General features: G+C 33.9%; 2 protein-coding genes across 2 annotated transcripts; one reads left to right on the forward strand and one right to left on the reverse strand.

The window, feature by feature from the left end:
• The first annotated feature begins 209 nt into the window (after positions 1–209).
• Positions 210–6,326, forward strand: LOC135848821 (uncharacterized). The gene is made up of 3 exons (XM_065368852.1): positions 210–688; positions 1,241–1,334; positions 4,590–6,326. The coding sequence occupies exon 3, from the start codon at positions 4,629–4,631 to the stop codon at positions 6,126–6,128; it is 1,500 nt and encodes a 499-aa protein (XP_065224924.1). The 5' UTR covers positions 210–688; positions 1,241–1,334; positions 4,590–4,628; the 3' UTR covers positions 6,129–6,326.
• Positions 6,327–10,585: 4,259 nt separating this feature from the next.
• On the reverse strand, positions 10,586–12,931 carry LOC135848413 (maltase 1-like). Its single transcript, XM_065368316.1, has 8 exons — positions 12,604–12,931; positions 12,350–12,510; positions 12,097–12,234; positions 11,764–12,002; positions 11,491–11,686; positions 11,187–11,400; positions 10,774–11,110; positions 10,586–10,676 (listed from the first exon to the last, which is right to left on the reverse strand). Exons 1-8 carry the CDS (start codon positions 12,929–12,931, stop codon positions 10,586–10,588), a joined length of 1,704 nt encoding a protein of 567 aa, XP_065224388.1.
• Positions 12,932–18,593: the final 5,662 nt, after the last annotated feature.

Below are 18,593 nucleotides of genomic sequence, written 5' to 3' on the forward strand. Positions count from 1 at the left end.
ACCTTTTTTCAAAATCCTTAAGAAGTTGGTCTTTGACGTTTTCAGGCGTCCCTCCTCCACCCTCATTGGGCAATTGCGAAAACCCAAAGAGTGTATTTTTTGACATTTCACTACCACAAATTAGAGAAAGCCAACTGAATTTCTTGCGACGCAAAAATTTCGGTCGAATTGCTATGTAGTGTTTTTCATCTGTTGCTGTTTGTCGGAACAGTAAAGAAGGAATTCTGGGAAATTAGCAGCAATGGCTGCGTTATCATCTTAGTTATCATGTAGTATTTCTGCGTACTTGATACAAAGTAACAAACCGAACCGGTCGGTGTAGGCCTGTAGCGACCTGTAGAGGATTTTGTTGTCGTCACTGTCGTCAGTCTTCCTTCAGTCCTTGTCCTGCACGTAGTCGTTGGGGAATGGTTGTTAAAAATTGAATTGAAGTAGGTACTTTGATTGTTCGCAGTCCTCATGTGCAAATGCTATATGAATGAGTGTCGTTTCTCGTGTATCTTGCGAACATTTGTCGTTGGTTGACGTGAATTTTAGTTTTGGTATTTAAAATCGGTGCATTTTTAAATACAGACTTTTGTACTTTTGTTATATTGTGTAACACGTGTAACGTATGAAATTGTCCGTTGTTCCTGTTCGCAATTCGCATCTTGTGGATATTTTTCGTCAAAAATTTGTCACCGTTGAGGTATGTAGTTGTATGTTCTATTGTAAATGCTTTAGTTTGTACCTAATATTAATATAGGAGATATAATATCGCAAGATCGGTTATGATGATGATGATTGTGGTGAGGCATAGCCCATGCATGGCCCTTATTGAATGGCGTAGTAAGGATTTCCTCTATGGGATAGGGTAACAACTAAATTTGTTTCGCATGTTCAGTGATTTATCTCATCGTCTGTATAATTTTAATCGTAATCGCCAATCGGGAGATTTTTATTCATAATATTATGTTGATTTTAGTAGAGATTTCGTTCGTCTGTTTTATAATTTATCCCGATTTTTCATTATATTTTTTTATGTTTATTTGAGTACACGTTCATGTCGAATTGAGCTGTACCTGGAGGGGAGGGAGGTGTATAGTTCATTTCTGGAATTAATTGTGAACGATTTTTTACATCAATTAGGCTTCATAGACATTAAAAAGATTATTTATGAAAAAATGTGAATTATTGTGTCGAAAAATGTATTGAACTTTTTTCACTTGAAGATTTTAAAGTTAATTTCATTCTTCGGCAGGTACATACATATAAAAGGCTGAAATCCGATCTCAAGCGGTTCGCTCAGTAGTCAGTAGTGTTGTTGTAAGCGACTACGATTGTTATACACGAAAGTAAGTACGACACAAATATGTAATAAACTGATTTTATTTGATAAATAGGAATGTTTTGAGAACAGATTAGATTTTGATTGAAATCTGTTAATTCAAACGGTGTTAATTTTTTAAAAATACCTACTCTCGTTCAGAAAATCCTTCGAATGAAAATGTCGATTTTAGCCTCATAAGTACATACTTGAATAGTATACTCGAGTTAATCTGTATTTAAAAGTCACGTGGCATTTTTTTTCGAAAATACCGAAAAAAGGTGGCGAAGATTTTGGCTCAACATTTTTCAGAAAAGCTTAAAAAAAATTTGGATAGATTATTTTCTGCCAAAATTTCAATCCGTTTTGATGGGTATTGGGTTGCATAATGCTGTTTTTAAAAAAACGCTAAAAATACTTTCAATTTCACGAAATATTGTTTCAAAAAATCCTAAACCAATTCAAGCTTAAACGTTTTTGAAAGTGTTCGAAATTCTTTTTTAGATCTTCTGCCGGAATTTTAAGTAGTTTTGAACTTTTGACGGGTCATGCGACTCCATTTCGAAAAATCCGGAAAATCGTGACCAACTTTTAAGCTGTAAATCCTTCAAAAAATGTTCAAAAACCATTTTTTTCAAAATGGTTGAATTTTAAGCAAAAGTTTAACTCATTTTGATAGGTCTTGAATAGTTTTTTTTAAAAATATACATAATCGTGTTCCATTTCAAGAATTTCGGTTGAAATATTTTGGAATTTTTCGCGAATTTTTAACCTATGATTTTGATTAGTTGCGTGACATTTTTTCAAAAATTCCAAAAATCGCGAGTTCGAAACACTGTGTGGTGGGTTTTTAAATTTTTCAAAAATGCACAAAACATAGATGGAAAATTTTGATTTTCTGCCGAAATTACAAAAGTCATTTTAACAGGTTACACGACACAAAAGTTACTCAATTTATATAGGTATAAAATGTTTCACGTTTTCGTTGAAAAACGTATTTGGTTTCTAACGAAATTTTTACCCATTTTGATGTGACATGACACTTTTTCAAAAATCCTCACCCAGAAATCACGACCTACTTTTGAGGTTTCTAGTTTTCCAGGGGTTTCCAAAATATCGAAATTACAAAAAATTGAAAAAATTGGATTTTTGAGTACTGGTAAAAATTTTTTTTGAGCTCAAAATTTGGTAGGATGGAGGTCTTTTAGATACTAATAAACTGTAAAAAGCTTTTTAGCGGGGTTCAAAGGGGTAGGTCCAAAATGGCGGTTCCAAAATTTTCGAAAAATCGAAACCCCCCAATTTTTGCCCCCGAGAGTCGAAAGTAAGAAAATCACACACATGGAATAATATGTTTTTGGTGACGCTAAACACGAATAGATTTTTGATTAGACCTCATTCACGGCCCCCAACAATTTTTTTGGACTTTTACCTATTGGGGGAGGTTCTGGGGGCCATGGGTGAGGTCGATTTAAAAAACTATGGCTATATTCGTGTTCAGCGATATCGAAAACATATCTACTATTTCATGTGTCACACGAATGTTACCATTTTTTTTTGGGTTACCCCCTTTGGGGAGGTGCAGGGGGCCATGGACGGGTCCAATCAAAAATCTGACGTCATATTCGTGTTCAGCGTCGCCGAAAACATACAATTCGATATATCACATGCCCCAGATTTTCTTTCGAAAGTTTCACCTAAAGTTGGGGGTGGGGGTGTTCCCCCCCCCCCGGTCAAGAGTTCCATCTCGAAACCTAAATATTTCGAAAAAGTATCAAAATGTACATCTATGGAAATTTTTTCAAAATTTTAAATGGTAGCTCCCACTTACAGCGCCATTTTGAAATTTGAACTTTCAAATTGAAAGTTCAACTTTCAACTTTTGAAAATTTCAAAATACTTAAGAAGTTCAAAATAATGCCCTTTCGAACTGTGAAATCAGTTTTGATCAAAGTATCATAGTTTTGGAGGAATGGGCTGCTGAAGTTGAGTACCTCGAGACAATGTGAAAATAATGGAAGCCCCCCCCACCCGCCCCCTGAGGGGGCTGGGACCAAACTGATTGCGGCTTTCTTACTTACTGAGTGGGTAGATATTGTAAAAAAAAATTTGAGCGAAATCGAAGGACATGACCCAAAAACGTTGGTTGAGTTGACATGAAATGGTCGGTCTTTGTCATAAATTTCCAAATTCCCAGAAAGTCTTGTTTTTTGCAAAAATTATTGAAGTCTTGCATTTTATCAACTTATGAGTTATGAGTATCATTATCATTAATAAATCTCGCTCTTTAGCGCTGAAATGTTTCCCTTTTTTATACAATTTTAACAAAACGCCTCTCTTTTTAAAAATTTTGATAGCTTTGATTGAGCTCAGCACGTTAAAATCTTGATTTTTCCCACTGAAAAACAAAAAAAAAAAAATCCCACCAAGTTTGAATAAGGGCCACTCTATTGAGCACACAGTCACGCTAGGAAAAAAAGGACACAACTGTAGATCTATTAACGATATTTAGAGCTCGTGATGTTTGAAAAAATTTGACCCCCCCCCCCCTGATCACATGTGTAATTCATTCTTCAAGAATCTGGAAAATTGGAGAAATTGGTCTGGAAAACCTGGAAAAGTCAGGGAAAATCACTTCCAGACATAAATAGACACCCTGATAGTGAAATATTTCAAAAATTCAGAAATATTCATTTTTCTAGGTTTCTAGTGGTATTTTTGCAATAAATGCCAAACTTGTAATTTTTTTTCTCGAAAATGAAAAAAAAAAATGCCCGTCTAATTTTTTATAATGTTATTCTACATAAAAAAGACTAAAACTGAGAATTCTTTCAGAATTTCAACTCGCGGACGTCGTGGTTATAGTTGAATTATAAGTTTTTAAATCAATTTTTTTAGGTTTTTGAAAGTGGCAACATTGATTTTGATATGATTTGTCAATTAACCTCTCAAAGTACTAAAATTTGAAAAAAAATATCGAAAATTCTATACCGCGTACAACTGGAGCAATTTGGAATTGAATTGAAAGTTTCTGTTTTCGACCATTTTGGAGAACTTTGAAGCCCAATAGCTCTCCTTCTCGCCTCCCCCCCCCCCCCCCAAAAAAAAAAATCGAAAAAATGTCGGGTTTGCGTCATTTGGCATTGTTTGATGACCTCTCGGTACATGTGATAATCCGAATTTTTTTTTTTTGTACTCAAACATAACTTTTTTCATTTTCTTTAATCATAACCCGCCAGCTGCACGCTTCATCGCATTAATTCGCTCGTTACGATTCTTCTAGGTTGGAATTTGTGCCAGTGCTGAATCAAGAATCATCGAGATGGCTGAAATACCGCCCGTCGTCTACGATATTGCTCAACCAACCCCCATCTCGTTGAAAGAACTATCTGCCATCGCCGTCAGCCTGGAAATCTGTCGCAATAGAATGAACGGCACCAAGGAAAGATTTGATCCACTCTGTTTGGTCTTTATCTTGTCAAAAACTGTGCTCCCTGATTTGCCATCGGCAATTTATGATTTTATCGATGTATATGTAGGAAGATTTGGGTTTTCAGCGTGTACATGGCTCAGCAACCATGAAAATTCAGTTTTGAAAGTGTTTGACGATTTCATCGTCGATTACAATGGCACTATCGACTTTGTCAGAACAGCCAAACGTATGATGCGTTGTGATGGACTCGGCGATGCTGAAAAATTCACTATTGCTTGTACGTACTTCTTCGAAGATGATATCAGACGAATTTGGCCATCTGTATGTGAGAGTTTCGACTTGAATAGTATAGACTTTGATGATTGCCCGCAATTGTATTATTGGATATGCTGTCTCAGAAATGAAACGAATAAGATACCTAACCGAGGAAACAGATCTGTAGATGAAGTTATGCTTGACCATCACATGGTTGAGAATAGAGCATCTCTCGAGTATTTCTGGAATCGCGTATCTGTGGAAAATCAAATGAGAAAAATCATAGACCTTTGCAAGCGTGATACAAAATTGGCAGTTACATTCGTGCTATCAAAACTGAACGATCAACAGCTCGATGAATTTGCAAATACAAATGGTGACCTATTGATACTGGAGCTGTTGAAAATTCGAAACCCTAATAACTGGTTAGTTTTACCAGCGTGGTGGTATATTAGAGACAGAATGAACGAAAGCACTCTCAAGAAACTGGTTGTTAACATGTTAGAACTTGAAACAGTTGAATACCCTGGTTTTATGGTACCCAAGATTTGCTATAGTTTGGAAATTTTCAACAGCATCCCGCCTAATTTAAAGCCAACCATAGTCAAAGATGTTTTATCAAACACAAGGTTTTTTGAACGAATGTTTGGTTATATATTTATACGTTTCGTTGGCTCACTGTTGAATATTATTTCCTGTGGTACTTTTGAGCAGAGGAGCGCATTTTGGCGTAACTGCTGGGTTCATTTGATCAAAGGCACCCGAAGTAAAGATTTGGGTCAAATAATGAAACTTTGCTTCAAAAACGAAGAAGAAATTGCACAGTTCAAGGATACCGTTTTAGCTGAAAGTGAAAATGTGCGTCTCTTGTGTAGCGATTTACTTAGTTTGGGGAAGTTCGACGAATTGAACGATTTGGTGGACTTTTGTTGGCGCGAAGTGCGAACAGCGAAGAATTTCAAGCAGCAGCTACTGCGATCATTTTTTGCCGATGAAAATAATCATATTATTTCTCGTATAAGTATCTTCGGCTTAGAACCGTTTCGTGTATTTATCAACACTGTAGTTGACAACGTTGATGAATTGAATGATTTCCAAAATCGACTGACTCTGTACAAATATAAAAAACCTTGATTTTTAAACGTTGAATAATGGTGAAATTATTCATTTGAATTAATCTTGTGTATAGTATTTAGTATCTATGTATATATTGACACTTGTTTTTACTGGACTAGTTTTAATTAATTTGCATGTACAAAATAAGGTAAATTTTGTGTGGTAACTTGTTGATATTTTTTTTTTTATTTTAGAAAAAATTAATAAATACTTACATAAAAAATTGGTTTCGTTGAGTTGTTTTTTTTAGAACCGCGTTGACTCATTAAACTCTTGAACTAGTTAGAAGGTTGTATGTCTTAAAATTATTGACAATACAAAAATTCGTTTAATTTATGATTTTTGCAATCAATACTGCGTTTGATTAGGGGCATGAGGAATTTGAGTAATGAGCTGGAATTGGAAAGGAACGTGGAATGTTTCTGATTTTTGAATCAAAAAAGTTACTGCGATGAAACGGTTTTTCTATTTGAGGCAATAAAATTCCAAGATCAATAATGAAAGTCATCCTTACTCGTATCCGAGCTCCATAAATACCAGGAGGGTAGAGTGTTGAAGAAAATGTTCGAGGATTTTGACCGAATTCAGTGGAGACCTTCATTTTTACCTAATACTTCACTCACAAGGGAACCTCTCGAGGTGTCACTCTCCGATTTGAACGGGACCGCGATTTTTGGAAAGAGTATAGTCTAAAACCACGAAAACCAAATTTTCAGCCGCCCAAGTTCATTTTTCGATTTTTGGCGAATTTTTGAAAATTCAAAATTGACTGTTTTTGACGATTTATGCTTTTTTTTTTAAAAAAGTACGTACTTGATCGATAAAAATATAAGTCCCAAAAATAATATTAATTACCAAAATTCAAATTTCACCATTTCCAGCCATTCTGGAGCCTCCAGCGCGATTTTTCAATTTCTCCAGAATTTTGAATTTGCTCCAGGAGGCGTGAATATGAAGTTGGGCAGCTGAAAATCGAGTTGTATATATTACACTCGACCTGTTTAACGAGTTTATCCACATTTGAGCCGATTTTGAAAGTGACACCTCAAGAGTGGTTTTCTGAGGTATCTCTCTCGCTCCAAAACAGCTGGAAATGGTAGAATTTGCGCTCCGGGGGTTAGTTCTTGAAGAAATACAGCGATTCGCGCAAATTTCAAAAATTTCCTCACAAACGGTTATCTTTTGATTTTTTGGATTTTTTAATTTTGAAAAAAGTTGGTCTAAAAGCAACTTTTTAGGTGTCACTCTCAAAATTGGCTCAAATGTGGATAAACTAGTTAAACAGGTCGAGTGTAATATACAACTCGATTTTTAGTTGCCCAACTTCATATTCACGCATTCTGGAGCAAATTCAAAATTCTGGAGAAATTGAAAAATCGCGCTGGAGGCTCCAGAATGGCTGGAAATAGTGAAATTTGGATTTGAGTAATTAATATTAGTTTTGGGACTTATTTTGACCATTTTTATTGATCAAGTACGTACGTTTAAAAAAAAGCATAAATCATCAAAAACAGTCAATTTTGAATTTTCAAAAATTCGCCAAAAATCGAAAAATGAACTAGGGCAGCTGAACATTTGGTTTTGGTGGTTTTAGACTATGCTCTTTCCAAAAATCGTGGTTCTGTTCAAATCGGAGTGTAACACCTCAAGACGTTCCCTTGTCAGATTGAAATTTTGGCTGAAAGGTGCACCTGGAGGATAGATGAAGGGCTGCTTATTTAGTATTTTTGAAGTTTTTAAAATATCGCTTTCTGCCATTATTAAAATGTCTCATTTTCTGCTAAAAGGTGCTAGAAATTGTCGATTTTTCGCCATATCCCAAAATTGCTAAATTTTATTTCTTAAAAATGACATCGAAGTACGTACCTATGTATTCTTTTTGCCAGTGATTACAAAAAAGGTTCGCTTCCCCCCCTCCCCCCCAAAAAAAGCCGAAGTTGAAGTGGAGACCTTCATTTGGAGCTGATATAAGAACCGGTTTCAAACCACTTTGAGAATTACAAATTTTCAAAAAGTATAGGTACCAAAAACTGTCTAAACCATTTTGATGCATAAAAAAATCGATGTCATAATTATGTATTGTTGCAAAATGAAGTTGAATTTATTTGGTATTGTGATATTGTGAACATGAATATTGAATATACAATACAGAATGGCCCAAAAGTCAGTATCCCGATTTTCACGTTTTAGTTTTTCTTTGAAAAATCAAAAACTAAGCATCCTAGAAAAAAACTAACAACATTATGTCGATTGGAAATTTAATTCTCTATAACTTTGTATTCATGAAATTTTTTTTGGACGCTTCCTTTTGCCTCCAGATCAATTTTTATGAAGCTCAGTTGGCAAATTTTTCGAAAATTTTACTTTTTTGCAAGAAAATCAAAAACTAAGCATCCTAGAAAAAAACTAACGACATTATGTCGATTGGAAATTTAATTCTCTACAATTTTCCTCGATGTAATTTTTTCGTAGGATGCTTCTTTTCATCTCCAGATAAATTTTAATGAAACTTAGCTTGCAAATTTTTCGAAAATTGTAGTCTTTTGTAAAAAAAATCAAAAACTAAGCATCCTAGAAAAAAACTAACGACATTACGTCGATTGGAAATTTGATTCTGTACAACTTTATCATCATGAAATTTTTTATGGACGCTTCATTTTACCTCCAGATCGATTTTAATGAAAGTCAGTTTGCAAATTTTTCAAAAGTTCATCTCAAAAAATTTTAGACTCTTGGTTTTTTGACAAAAATCAAAAACTAAGCATCCTAGAAAAAAACTAATGACATTCTAGCAATTGGGAATTTTGAAATGAACTTTCAAAAAATTCAATTTTTTTACTTTTTTATTTCCATTTGGCAATTTGCCAAAAATTTAAAATCTTAATCTAATATTTTTAAAAAACTATAACAATGGTAAAACAATGGTAAAAAAGAAATAAACGATCACAAAAGGTGCTCAAATTGAGCACCTCCTGCTTCAATGCTGGCTAGAATCGTTCGTTACCATTTGAATGTTATTCGTTCTTCACAATCACATCACATCAAACCTACTCGCAGATTTGATACTCAGGTTGTTTGTGAAATGAGTCTTTTCACTTGTAGGTAGGTGAAAAACTTGAATGTTTCAAATTTCACCCAAAATTATCCTGAAAAGTGTCTAGATGGGGGTGACTTGATCCGTAGAAACCGAATTGAGGATCCATGTTCTTATTTGATTATTATTTTGTCAAAAAACCAAGGGTCCAAAACTTTTAAAGATGAACTGTTGAAAAATTTGCAAACTGAGTTTCATTAAAATCGATCTGGAGGTGAAAGAAAGCGTCCAAAAAAATTTCACGATCTCAAAGTTGTAGAGAATCAAATTTCCAATCGACCTAATGTCGTTAGTTTTTTTCTAGGATGCTTAGTTTTTGATTTTTTTACAAAAGACTAAAATTTTCGAAAAATTTGCAAGCTAAGTTTCATTAAAATTGATCTGGAGATGAAAAGAAGCATCCTACGAATAAACTACGTCGAGGAAAATTGTAAAGAATTAAATTTCCAATCGACATAATGTCGTTAGTTTTTTTCTAGGATGCTTGGTTTTTAATTTTTTTTGCAAAAAACTAAAATTTTCGAAAAATTTGCCAACTGAGCTTCATAAAAATTGATCTGGAGGCGAAAGGAAGCGTCCAAAAAAAATTTCACGATCACAAAGTTGTAGAGAATTAAATTTCCAATCGACATAATGTCGTTAGTTTTTTTCTAGGATGCTTAGTTTTTGATTTTTTTACAAAAGACTAAAATTTTCGAAAAATTTGCAAGCTAAGTTTCATTAAAATTGATCTGGAGATGAAAAGAAGCATCCTACGAATAAACTACGTCGAGGAAAATTGTAAAGAATTAAATTTCCAATCGACATAATGTCGTTAGTTTTTTTCTAGGATGCTTGGTTTTTAATTTTTTTTGCAAAAAACTAAAATTTTCGAAAAATTTGCCAACTGAGCTTCATAAATATTGATCTGGAGGCGAAAGGAAGCGTCCAAAAAAAATTTCACGATCTCAAAGTTGTAGAGAATTAAATTTCCAATCGACGTAATGTCGTTAGTTTTTTTCTGGGATGCTTAGTTTTTGATTTTTTTAAGAAAAACAACTCTTAGAAATGAACTTTTGAAAATTTTTTCATGAAAATCATCAAGCCACAAAAATCGATCTGGAGGCGAAAGGAAGTGTCCAAAAAAAATTTCGTGAAACCAAAGTTGTACGTAGAGAATTAAATTTTGAATCGACGTGATGTCGTAAGTTTTTTTCTAGGATGCTTATTTTTTGATTTTTCAAAGAAAAACTAAAACGTAAATCAGGATACTGACTTTTGGGCCACTCTGTATTAAAAGAATATCGGTTGGTGCTCTTGAAAATCGGCTGGATTAAAGCTGAACTAGGTGTGAATACATAAATTAGCACGTCGTCGTATAAAGTAATGAAACAAATTGTCTCTATGATGAAATAATAATTGTATCAGATTTCAGTACAAGAACAGAATGAGGCCTCAAAGAATACTGTGCTGGTGTTGTTTCCATCTTGAATCTAAAACCATATAGACAAGGGGTATCGTCAATCTCGATGCATAATGGGCAAAAAAAATACTACACATGTAAGCTAAATACGATGCCTCGATGCTCACCCTTTTCTGTACAAAGAATTAGGACTGGAAGCTGCCACAGTCAATGTTGCTGGAAGATTATTCATCTCAGTGGGCCAATCAATTGGTTCATTTTCTGTTCCCAGATTCATTACAATGATGTAACTATTTCCCTGGTAAGTTCTGGAAAATGCTAATACCCATTCTGATACAATATAGAATTTCAGATCACCATACATTGCTGTAAGAGTTTGTCGAAGAGTCATCAAGTCTTTGAAATAATTCAACATGCTGTTCTCGGTGTTTCTTTGGCTTTGAACATTGTAACGCCAGTAATTCGGGTGCACCGGTAGCCAAGGCTTGGTTGCAGTGGTGAAACCTGATAAGATTAGGTAGGTAATAGGTACTAACAAAGGATGTAGGTAGGGTTTATTGAGTTTGAAAACTTGAATTACCAGCATTCGTGGTATCGTCCCAGTGCATCGGTGTGCGATGAAAAAGTCTATTGTATTTGTCCTCCTTCTTGACCAGGTTGTTCTGCCCCATGCCGAGCTCTTCTCCGTAGTAAAGCGAACACGTTCCTGGCAGCAGGGTGCCCAAAGCTAGCATAATTGCGCTGTATTCTACGCCTAAATGATTTGCTGTTCTGCCTTGATCATGGTTGCCCAACTGTAAAGGAAATAAAGAATTTTTATGGTCAAAATGATTTTTTTAAAGCGGAATTCATGTATGGTTCTTTGAGAATACGATGTGGCTTACAGCCCAGTTTGATGGCATGTCTTCAGGTACAGCGTCGAGCCAAGTGTGAAGGAAATCGTTAAGTTGTCGAGCATCCAGGTATGTTTTTAAACCTGTGAGGAGAAAATTTAATGGCAAATGGATCGCTGGGGATTTCTTTGTTCCATAATACTTGATGACGTTATTGATTGGTCCGTATGTTTCTCCCAGTAAAAATCTGTTGTAGGAATTTAAAATTTGTTGTTGTAAAATTTGATTTGGTTAATTATTCTATGAGTATAAACGTCACGTTACGTTTGTATTGGTTTTGCATTCTCTCGATCATATCGCTGCAGAAACACGTTCAATTCGTGTAAGTATTTAAATGTATCTGGATGATTGAGAGTACGTTCGCATTCTGAAAACATGGTGAAAACTGTAGCTCCGGGACTTAATGGCAGATTATCTCGAAGTTGTTCATCTTCCATAAAATACATGGGTGCGTCGACTCGAAATCCAGAGACTCCTTTCTCTAACCAGTGTGTCATTATATCCTGCAAAGATTGAATGCGATTGAAAAATCCCTTAGTTGGCATATTATTGAAGTTGAGTAAACCCAAAATTTGACTTCAGAACCGATCAACTAACAATTATTTCTAACTTGACATATTCGTTTCTTAAATTTAAATCTGGCTGTTGTACGTTCGCTTGATGCAGATAGAATTGATTTCTTTGATCGTTCCATGTCCAAGCACTACCATCTATTCTCATATCAAACATACTGAACTGAAATTTTAGATGTGAAAATAAAGAATTAAGCTGACTCATTAAACAGAATTAGGTAAGTAAGGAGGTAATTAATAAGGCGTTGAACTGAAGATTTTTTTTATTCAACTCGTACCCAATTATTCGGTGGAATAGGTTTGTTGTTAGTATCGTATCCTTTTGCATTAACCCAAACATAGTAATCTGTGTACGGAGGAATTTTTTTTATCGATTTTTGGAACCACTCGTGCTCATCGCTGGTATGATTGATCACCAAATCCGTCAAACAACTCAAACCTATGGGGAAAATATCGATTGAATTACATACCTAAGTAAGAAGACAATACCAATCTGTTTCTTGAGACTGCAGTGTGGTGAAAACTTTGTTACCTCTAGACTCCATTTCCCTCATCAACTCTTTGAAATCTTCCATCGTTCCATAGACAGGATCTATTTCTTTGTAATTTTTAATATCGTAACCGTGATCGTGGCCCGAAGCAGGATAAAATGGCATCATGTAAACGGTATCTATTCCAATCTCGACCAAATAATCCAGTCTGGAAATTAATCCTCGGATGTCTCCGATTCCATCGCTATCGCTGTCTTGAAATGATCTCAGTAGTATTTGATAAATAGTCGCGTGTTTCCACCATTCTGTATCCAAAGCTAAAGCTCCAAGTACGAAGGGTAAGAAGAACACGATTCGCCACAGTTCCATTCTATTCGTAATTCGTCGTATGGTTGTTATTTCAATGAAAAAATTGTGATGTTGAACCTATTGTCGAAAAATATTAAAATTTATTCTGTTTTTAACAACATCAACATGATATAAGGTGGTTAGGGGAGAGATGCCGCATGGGGAGAGATGCCGCACCTTCAATATCTCAGCTGGTAATTCACCAAAAAAATTTAAAAAAATTTAAAAATATTCCTTACTACCTACTTAATAACCTATCATTTTTTTTCATTTTTTTTGAAAAATTATTTTCTCGGCTCGGAAGCAACATATCGAAATGAAACCTTGATGTATGGAAAGGGTAAGGTGTGCAGATTAATTTTAGGGCATTTTTAAAAATTTTGAGTAAATTTTTCATTGAAAAAAAATTTTTTTTTCAACAACACTGGAAAGAGGAGAGATGCCGCAGTTGACATTGAGGAGAGATGCCGCACCAATTACATTCGTATTTCATATGCCAAAATTACTCAATTTGGGTACATAGTGTTGTGCCGGGATTGTAGAAACAGCTGATATTTGTACTTGCGAATTTTGTATCAAGAAAATAGCCGCTCAAAAAAAGTTGAATTTTATAATTTGAAAATAGCGGCTCAAAGAGAATAAATACTTCCTTATCTAGTTTAGAATGTTTCAATTTTTAATTTTTTACTTTATTCTTAGGCGCAGCATCTTTCAGTCATGTGTTTTAGTGCTTTATTTCAGGTGCGGCATCTCACCTCAGATGGGAGAGATGCCGCAGGTGCGGCATCTCTCCCCCATGGTGTACTTATGTGTTTTACCTGCGGCATCTCTCCTCAGTTTTTTTTTTGAGGAGAGATGCCGCATTTTTTTGAAAATGGAAATACTCAAAAAATATGGCCCCAAAAAAAATTTCCTCATAATCTACCAAAGTACTCGTGGATACCTTTTGATGAGTCCAAACATCTTTTTCTGAAGTTAATTAGAAAAAAAATTAATCGAGATTAAAAAACAGTGCGGCATCTCTCCCCTAACCACCTTAAGTAAGACTAACTCACAACATCATCACTTAATCACATAAAAGTCTTTCATGAACGAATTTATTCACTTTTTTTGAAACATCTGTATGTATAGCAAATTAATCTGTCTGCAAACGAATCAAATCATTTACGAACGATTGGTAATTAAATAAATATGATTGGTTTCTTGGTTAATCATTCGAGAACGGATCAATTATTATTCGATTATATTGTATGGAAATTGATCTGTTTTCAAGCAATGTGAATCAAATCGACAATCGAATCGAATCATTTACAACCGATTGGTGATTAAATAAATTGATTGATTTCTGGATGAATCATTCGCGAACGAATTGGATAATTTTTCAGTGATTTATTCGCGAACGAATTGAATAATTTTCGGTGAATCATTCGCAAACGAATTGATTTGTATTGGTGACTCGTTCGCAAAAGAATCGATTCATTTACTTGATTTTTGGTGAATCATTCACGAACGAATCGATTAATGTACTTGGTTTTTGGTGAATCAATCACGAACGAATTGAATAATTTTTTAGTGAATCATTCACGAACATTGAATTATTTTTGGTAAATCATTTGCGAACGAATTAATTCGTATAAGTGACTCGTTTGCAAAAGAATCGATTCATTGACTTGATTTTTGGTGAATCATTCACGAACGAATCGATTCATGTACTTGATTTCTGGTGAATCATTCGCGAACGAATTGGATAATTTTTTAGTGAATCAATCGCGAATGAATTGAATTTATTTTTGGTGAATCATTCACGAACGAATTGAATAATTTTTGGTGAATCATTCGCGAACGAATTGGATAATTTTTCAGTGAATTATTTGCGAACGAATTGGATAATTTTTCAGTGAATTATTTGCGAACGAATTGAATCATTTTTGGTGAATAATTTGCGAATGCGAACGAATCGATTCATATAAGTGACTCGTTCGCGAAAGAATCGATTCATTTACTTGGTTTTTGGTGAATCATTCACGAACGAATTGAATAATTTTTGGTGAATCATTCGCGAACGAATTGGATAATTTTTCAGTGAATTATTTGCGAACGAATTGAATCATTTTTGGTGAATAATTTGCGAATGCGAACGAATTGATTCGTATAAGTGACTCGTTCGCGAGAGAATCGATTCATTTACTTGATTTTTGGTGAATCATTCACGAACGAATTGAATAATTTTTGGTGAATCATTCGTGAACGAATTGGATAATTTTTCAGTGAATTATTCGCGAGCGAATTGAATTATTTTTGGTGAATCATTTGCGAATGCGAACGAATCGATTCATATAAGTGACTCGTTCGCGAAAGAATCGATTCATTTACTTGGTTTTTGGTGAATCATTCACGAACGAATTGAATAATTTTTAGTGAATCATTCGCGAACGAATTGAATAATTTTTGGTGAATCATTCGCGAACGAATTGAATTATTTTTAGTGAATCATTTGCGAATGAATCGATTCGTATAAGTGACTCGTTCGCAAAAGAATCGATTCATTGACTTAATTTTTGGAGAATAATTCAAGAACAAATTGACTAATTTTTGGTGAATCATTCACGAACGAATTGAATTATTTTTGGTGAATCATTTGTGAACGAATTGATTCATATGAGTGACTCGTTCGCGAAGAATCGATTCATTTACATGATTTTTGGTGAATCATTCGCGACCGAATCGATTCATGTACTAGATTCCTGGTGAATCATTCGCGAACGAATTGAATAATTTTTGGTGAATAATTTGCGAACGAATTGATTCGTATAAGTGACTCGTTCGCGAAAAGATTGGTTCATGTACTTGGTTTTTGGTGAATCGTTCACGAACGAATTGAATTATTTTTGGTGAATCATTCACGAACGAATTGGATAATTTTTCAGTGAATCATTCGCGAACGAATTGAATAATTTTTGATGAATCATTTGCGAACGAATTGATTCGTATAAGTGACTCGTTCGCGAGAAAATCGATCCATTTACTTGATTTTCGGTGAATCATTCACGAACGAATTGAATAATTTTTGGTGAATCATTCGCGAACGAATCGATTCATGTACTTGGTTTTAGGTGAATCATTCACGAACGAATTGAATAATTTTTGGCGAATTGTTCGCCGACGAATTGATTCGTATAAGTGACTCCTTCGCGAACGAATTGATTCATAAATAAAAAAAATTGTTCAATTCGTTGGCGAATGTTCCAAAACTTGAAAAGATTTTGAAAATTAAAAGCTCAACTTTGAACTGTTGAAAGTATTGGCGAATATTTTTGAAACTACTCTCAATTATAATATTGAATTAGTTCTTTTTGAAAAGTCACGCGTAGGTTATTTTCAATTTTTTCTCAATTTTGGAAACAATAAACTGGAAATTTTGAAACTTTGAGTTTTTGTTGAAGATTTTAAATGAACTAAACTAAATGATTTCAAGAATTTGCGTAATTTTTGGAGGAACCCGCAATGTCCATTTGGACAACTGAAATTCTCAAATCAACATTTTAACCACATACATTTTCCCGAAATTGAAATTCTGTAAGAAAAATTCACACAATTTAATGTAAGTATACGAGTAGGTAGAATTTTGAATAAAAATTTCAAATTTTTTTCTCAATTTTGGAAACAACAAACACGAAATTTTGAAACTTTGAGCTTTTGTTGGAGATGTTGCATATTAAATATTTTGAAACTTAAATTTTTTTGTCATAAATGTAAACGAGAAGCAATAATGTGATCGTTTTACTGAGATTAAGTATTACCTATAAAGGAGCACAGCTACGATACAGAGAACTAATTCGCGTTCAAGAACTGAAACTATTGGAATCGTTTCACACAAATGAAATGCGCTTACTGTGCTTGGTTTATTTTATAATTTCGGCGAAATCACTGAAACCTTACACGTTTCCATACCTGTTGTTAAAAAGTTGAAATTCATTCGATTATTCGAACGTAATGTTTACTCAAAAATACCTGCATGTTTTTATTGTCGATTTTTCGAACAGGAGTTACGATACGTGCGCCTGCAAGAAGAAAACAATTGACAAAGCGGAGAAATCGCAGAAAACTAACAGGTACCTTAGAGTACCAACAGCAGACAAGCAGACATACCAATACAGCTGATTCATTCGCTTGTATCGCTGATTTTTCGTCAATTTTTGCAAAAAGTACGTTCAAGATGTTCAACATTTAGGTAGATATTTTTTTTCGACATTTTTCATACGATCTCAATACCTTGAAAAGTGTGAAAACCTCGATTCAGCAACAATTTTCACCATCCAAATTGGTGAGTTTTGGCTGCAGAATTCGTGGACTTAAAACAGCACCTTGCGGAACACCAATTGTTATATTTTTAATGGGAGAAAAACTAGAACCTATCCGGACAGTAAACGACCTGTTTTCTAAAAATGATTTTATTATTTTAATCAAGTATAAGGGAAGATTTTGTTGACATAATTTATAAAGTAAACCATTGTGCCAAACAGAATCAAAGGCTTGTTTGACATCAAGAAAACATGCAGTTGAATATAATTTGTTTTCAAACCCATCATTAATGATTTTAGTAATTCTTTGGGCTTGGTAAACACAAGAGTATTTTTTACGAAAACCAAATTGATGAAAAGGAATAGATTCTTTTTTTGAAATTTTACTAAGGATTCGTTTAAGAAGAATACGTTCAAAAATTTTGGAGAGGGAACAGAGAAGGCTGATAGGCCTGTAGTTAGATGGATCATTTTTTGGTTTATTAGGTTTAGGTATCACAATTAAGACAGCAGTTTTCCAATTGTTGGGGAAATAGGATAATTTAAGACAGGCATTAAAAATATTTACAAGTTGGTTTATAAAATTTTCAGAAAGGTTTTTTAGAGTTAAATTTGTGATACTATCTATGCCTGGAGATTTCTTGTTTTTAAGTTTTTTAAGAATAGTTTTAACTTCAGCAGCATTGGTTTCTTTAATTCTTCTTGTGGGAGTCTTAGTGATGAATGATATAGTTTGTTGCATTAGATTTTCTTCTTGTTGTGTGGTAGAAATTTTCCTACCAAATATTTTTTGAAAATGGTTAGCAAAAAGAATACCTTTCTCTTGGTCTGAAGTAGCTGGAATATCTCCCAAGATTGGGATATCTTGAGGCAATTTTATTATTTGTTTTGTAGCTTTCCAGATATCAGAGTTGTTGATTGGTATATTAGAAAGAAAACTTTGGAATTTTTCATTACGAAATTTAAATAGTTCAAATTTAATTTCACGAATGCAGCGATTCAATTTAGTTTTAGTTTCTAGGTTTCTCAATTGCTGCCATTCTTTTCTTACTTTATTTTTTATTTTTATAAGATTTAAAATACGTAAAGGGACTTGCCATTTAAACTTTGGAAGAATTTTTTCTGTAGTGCTAAAGTTATAAACTGTTTTTATTTTATTTGTTATTTCAGAAATAGCATCATCAATAAGATTTGTGGTTTGAAGGTTAATATGGTTAAAAGAGATTTTTTCAGATTCTTCCTTGAATAAAGACCAGTTTGTTTGCAAGATTTTTGAGGGGGGGTTTAATATAGGTTGATTATCTAGTTTTATCAAAACAGGAAGATGATCAGAACTTAATTGAAGAGCTCTATTCCAAAGTGGGTTAAGTCAAATTTTTTCA

Source organism: Planococcus citri, chromosome 5 (assembly GCF_950023065.1).
Source record: "Planococcus citri chromosome 5, ihPlaCitr1.1, whole genome shotgun sequence".
Classification (NCBI taxonomy): Eukaryota; Metazoa; Arthropoda; class Insecta; order Hemiptera; family Pseudococcidae; genus Planococcus; species Planococcus citri.

What these genes read in the sequence shown, in the direction of transcription:
- LOC135848413 (XM_065368316.1), bottom strand. Translation starts at nt 12,931, where the DNA reads ATGGAACTGTGGCGAATCGTGTTCTTCTTACCCTTCGTACTTGGAGCT. An exon ending in CTATTCCACCGAATAATTGG is followed by an intron (nt 12,235 to 12,349) that starts GTACGAGTTGAA and finishes CTAAAATTTCAG; the next exon opens with TTCAGTATGTTTGATATGAG. An exon ending in AATTCTTTGTACAGAAAAGG is followed by an intron (nt 10,677 to 10,773) that starts GTGAGCATCGAG and finishes ATATGGTTTTAG; the next exon opens with ATTCAAGATGGAAACAACAC.
- LOC135848821 (XM_065368852.1), top strand. Translation starts at nt 4,629, where the DNA reads ATGGCTGAAATACCGCCCGTCGTCTACGATATTGCTCAACCAACCCCC.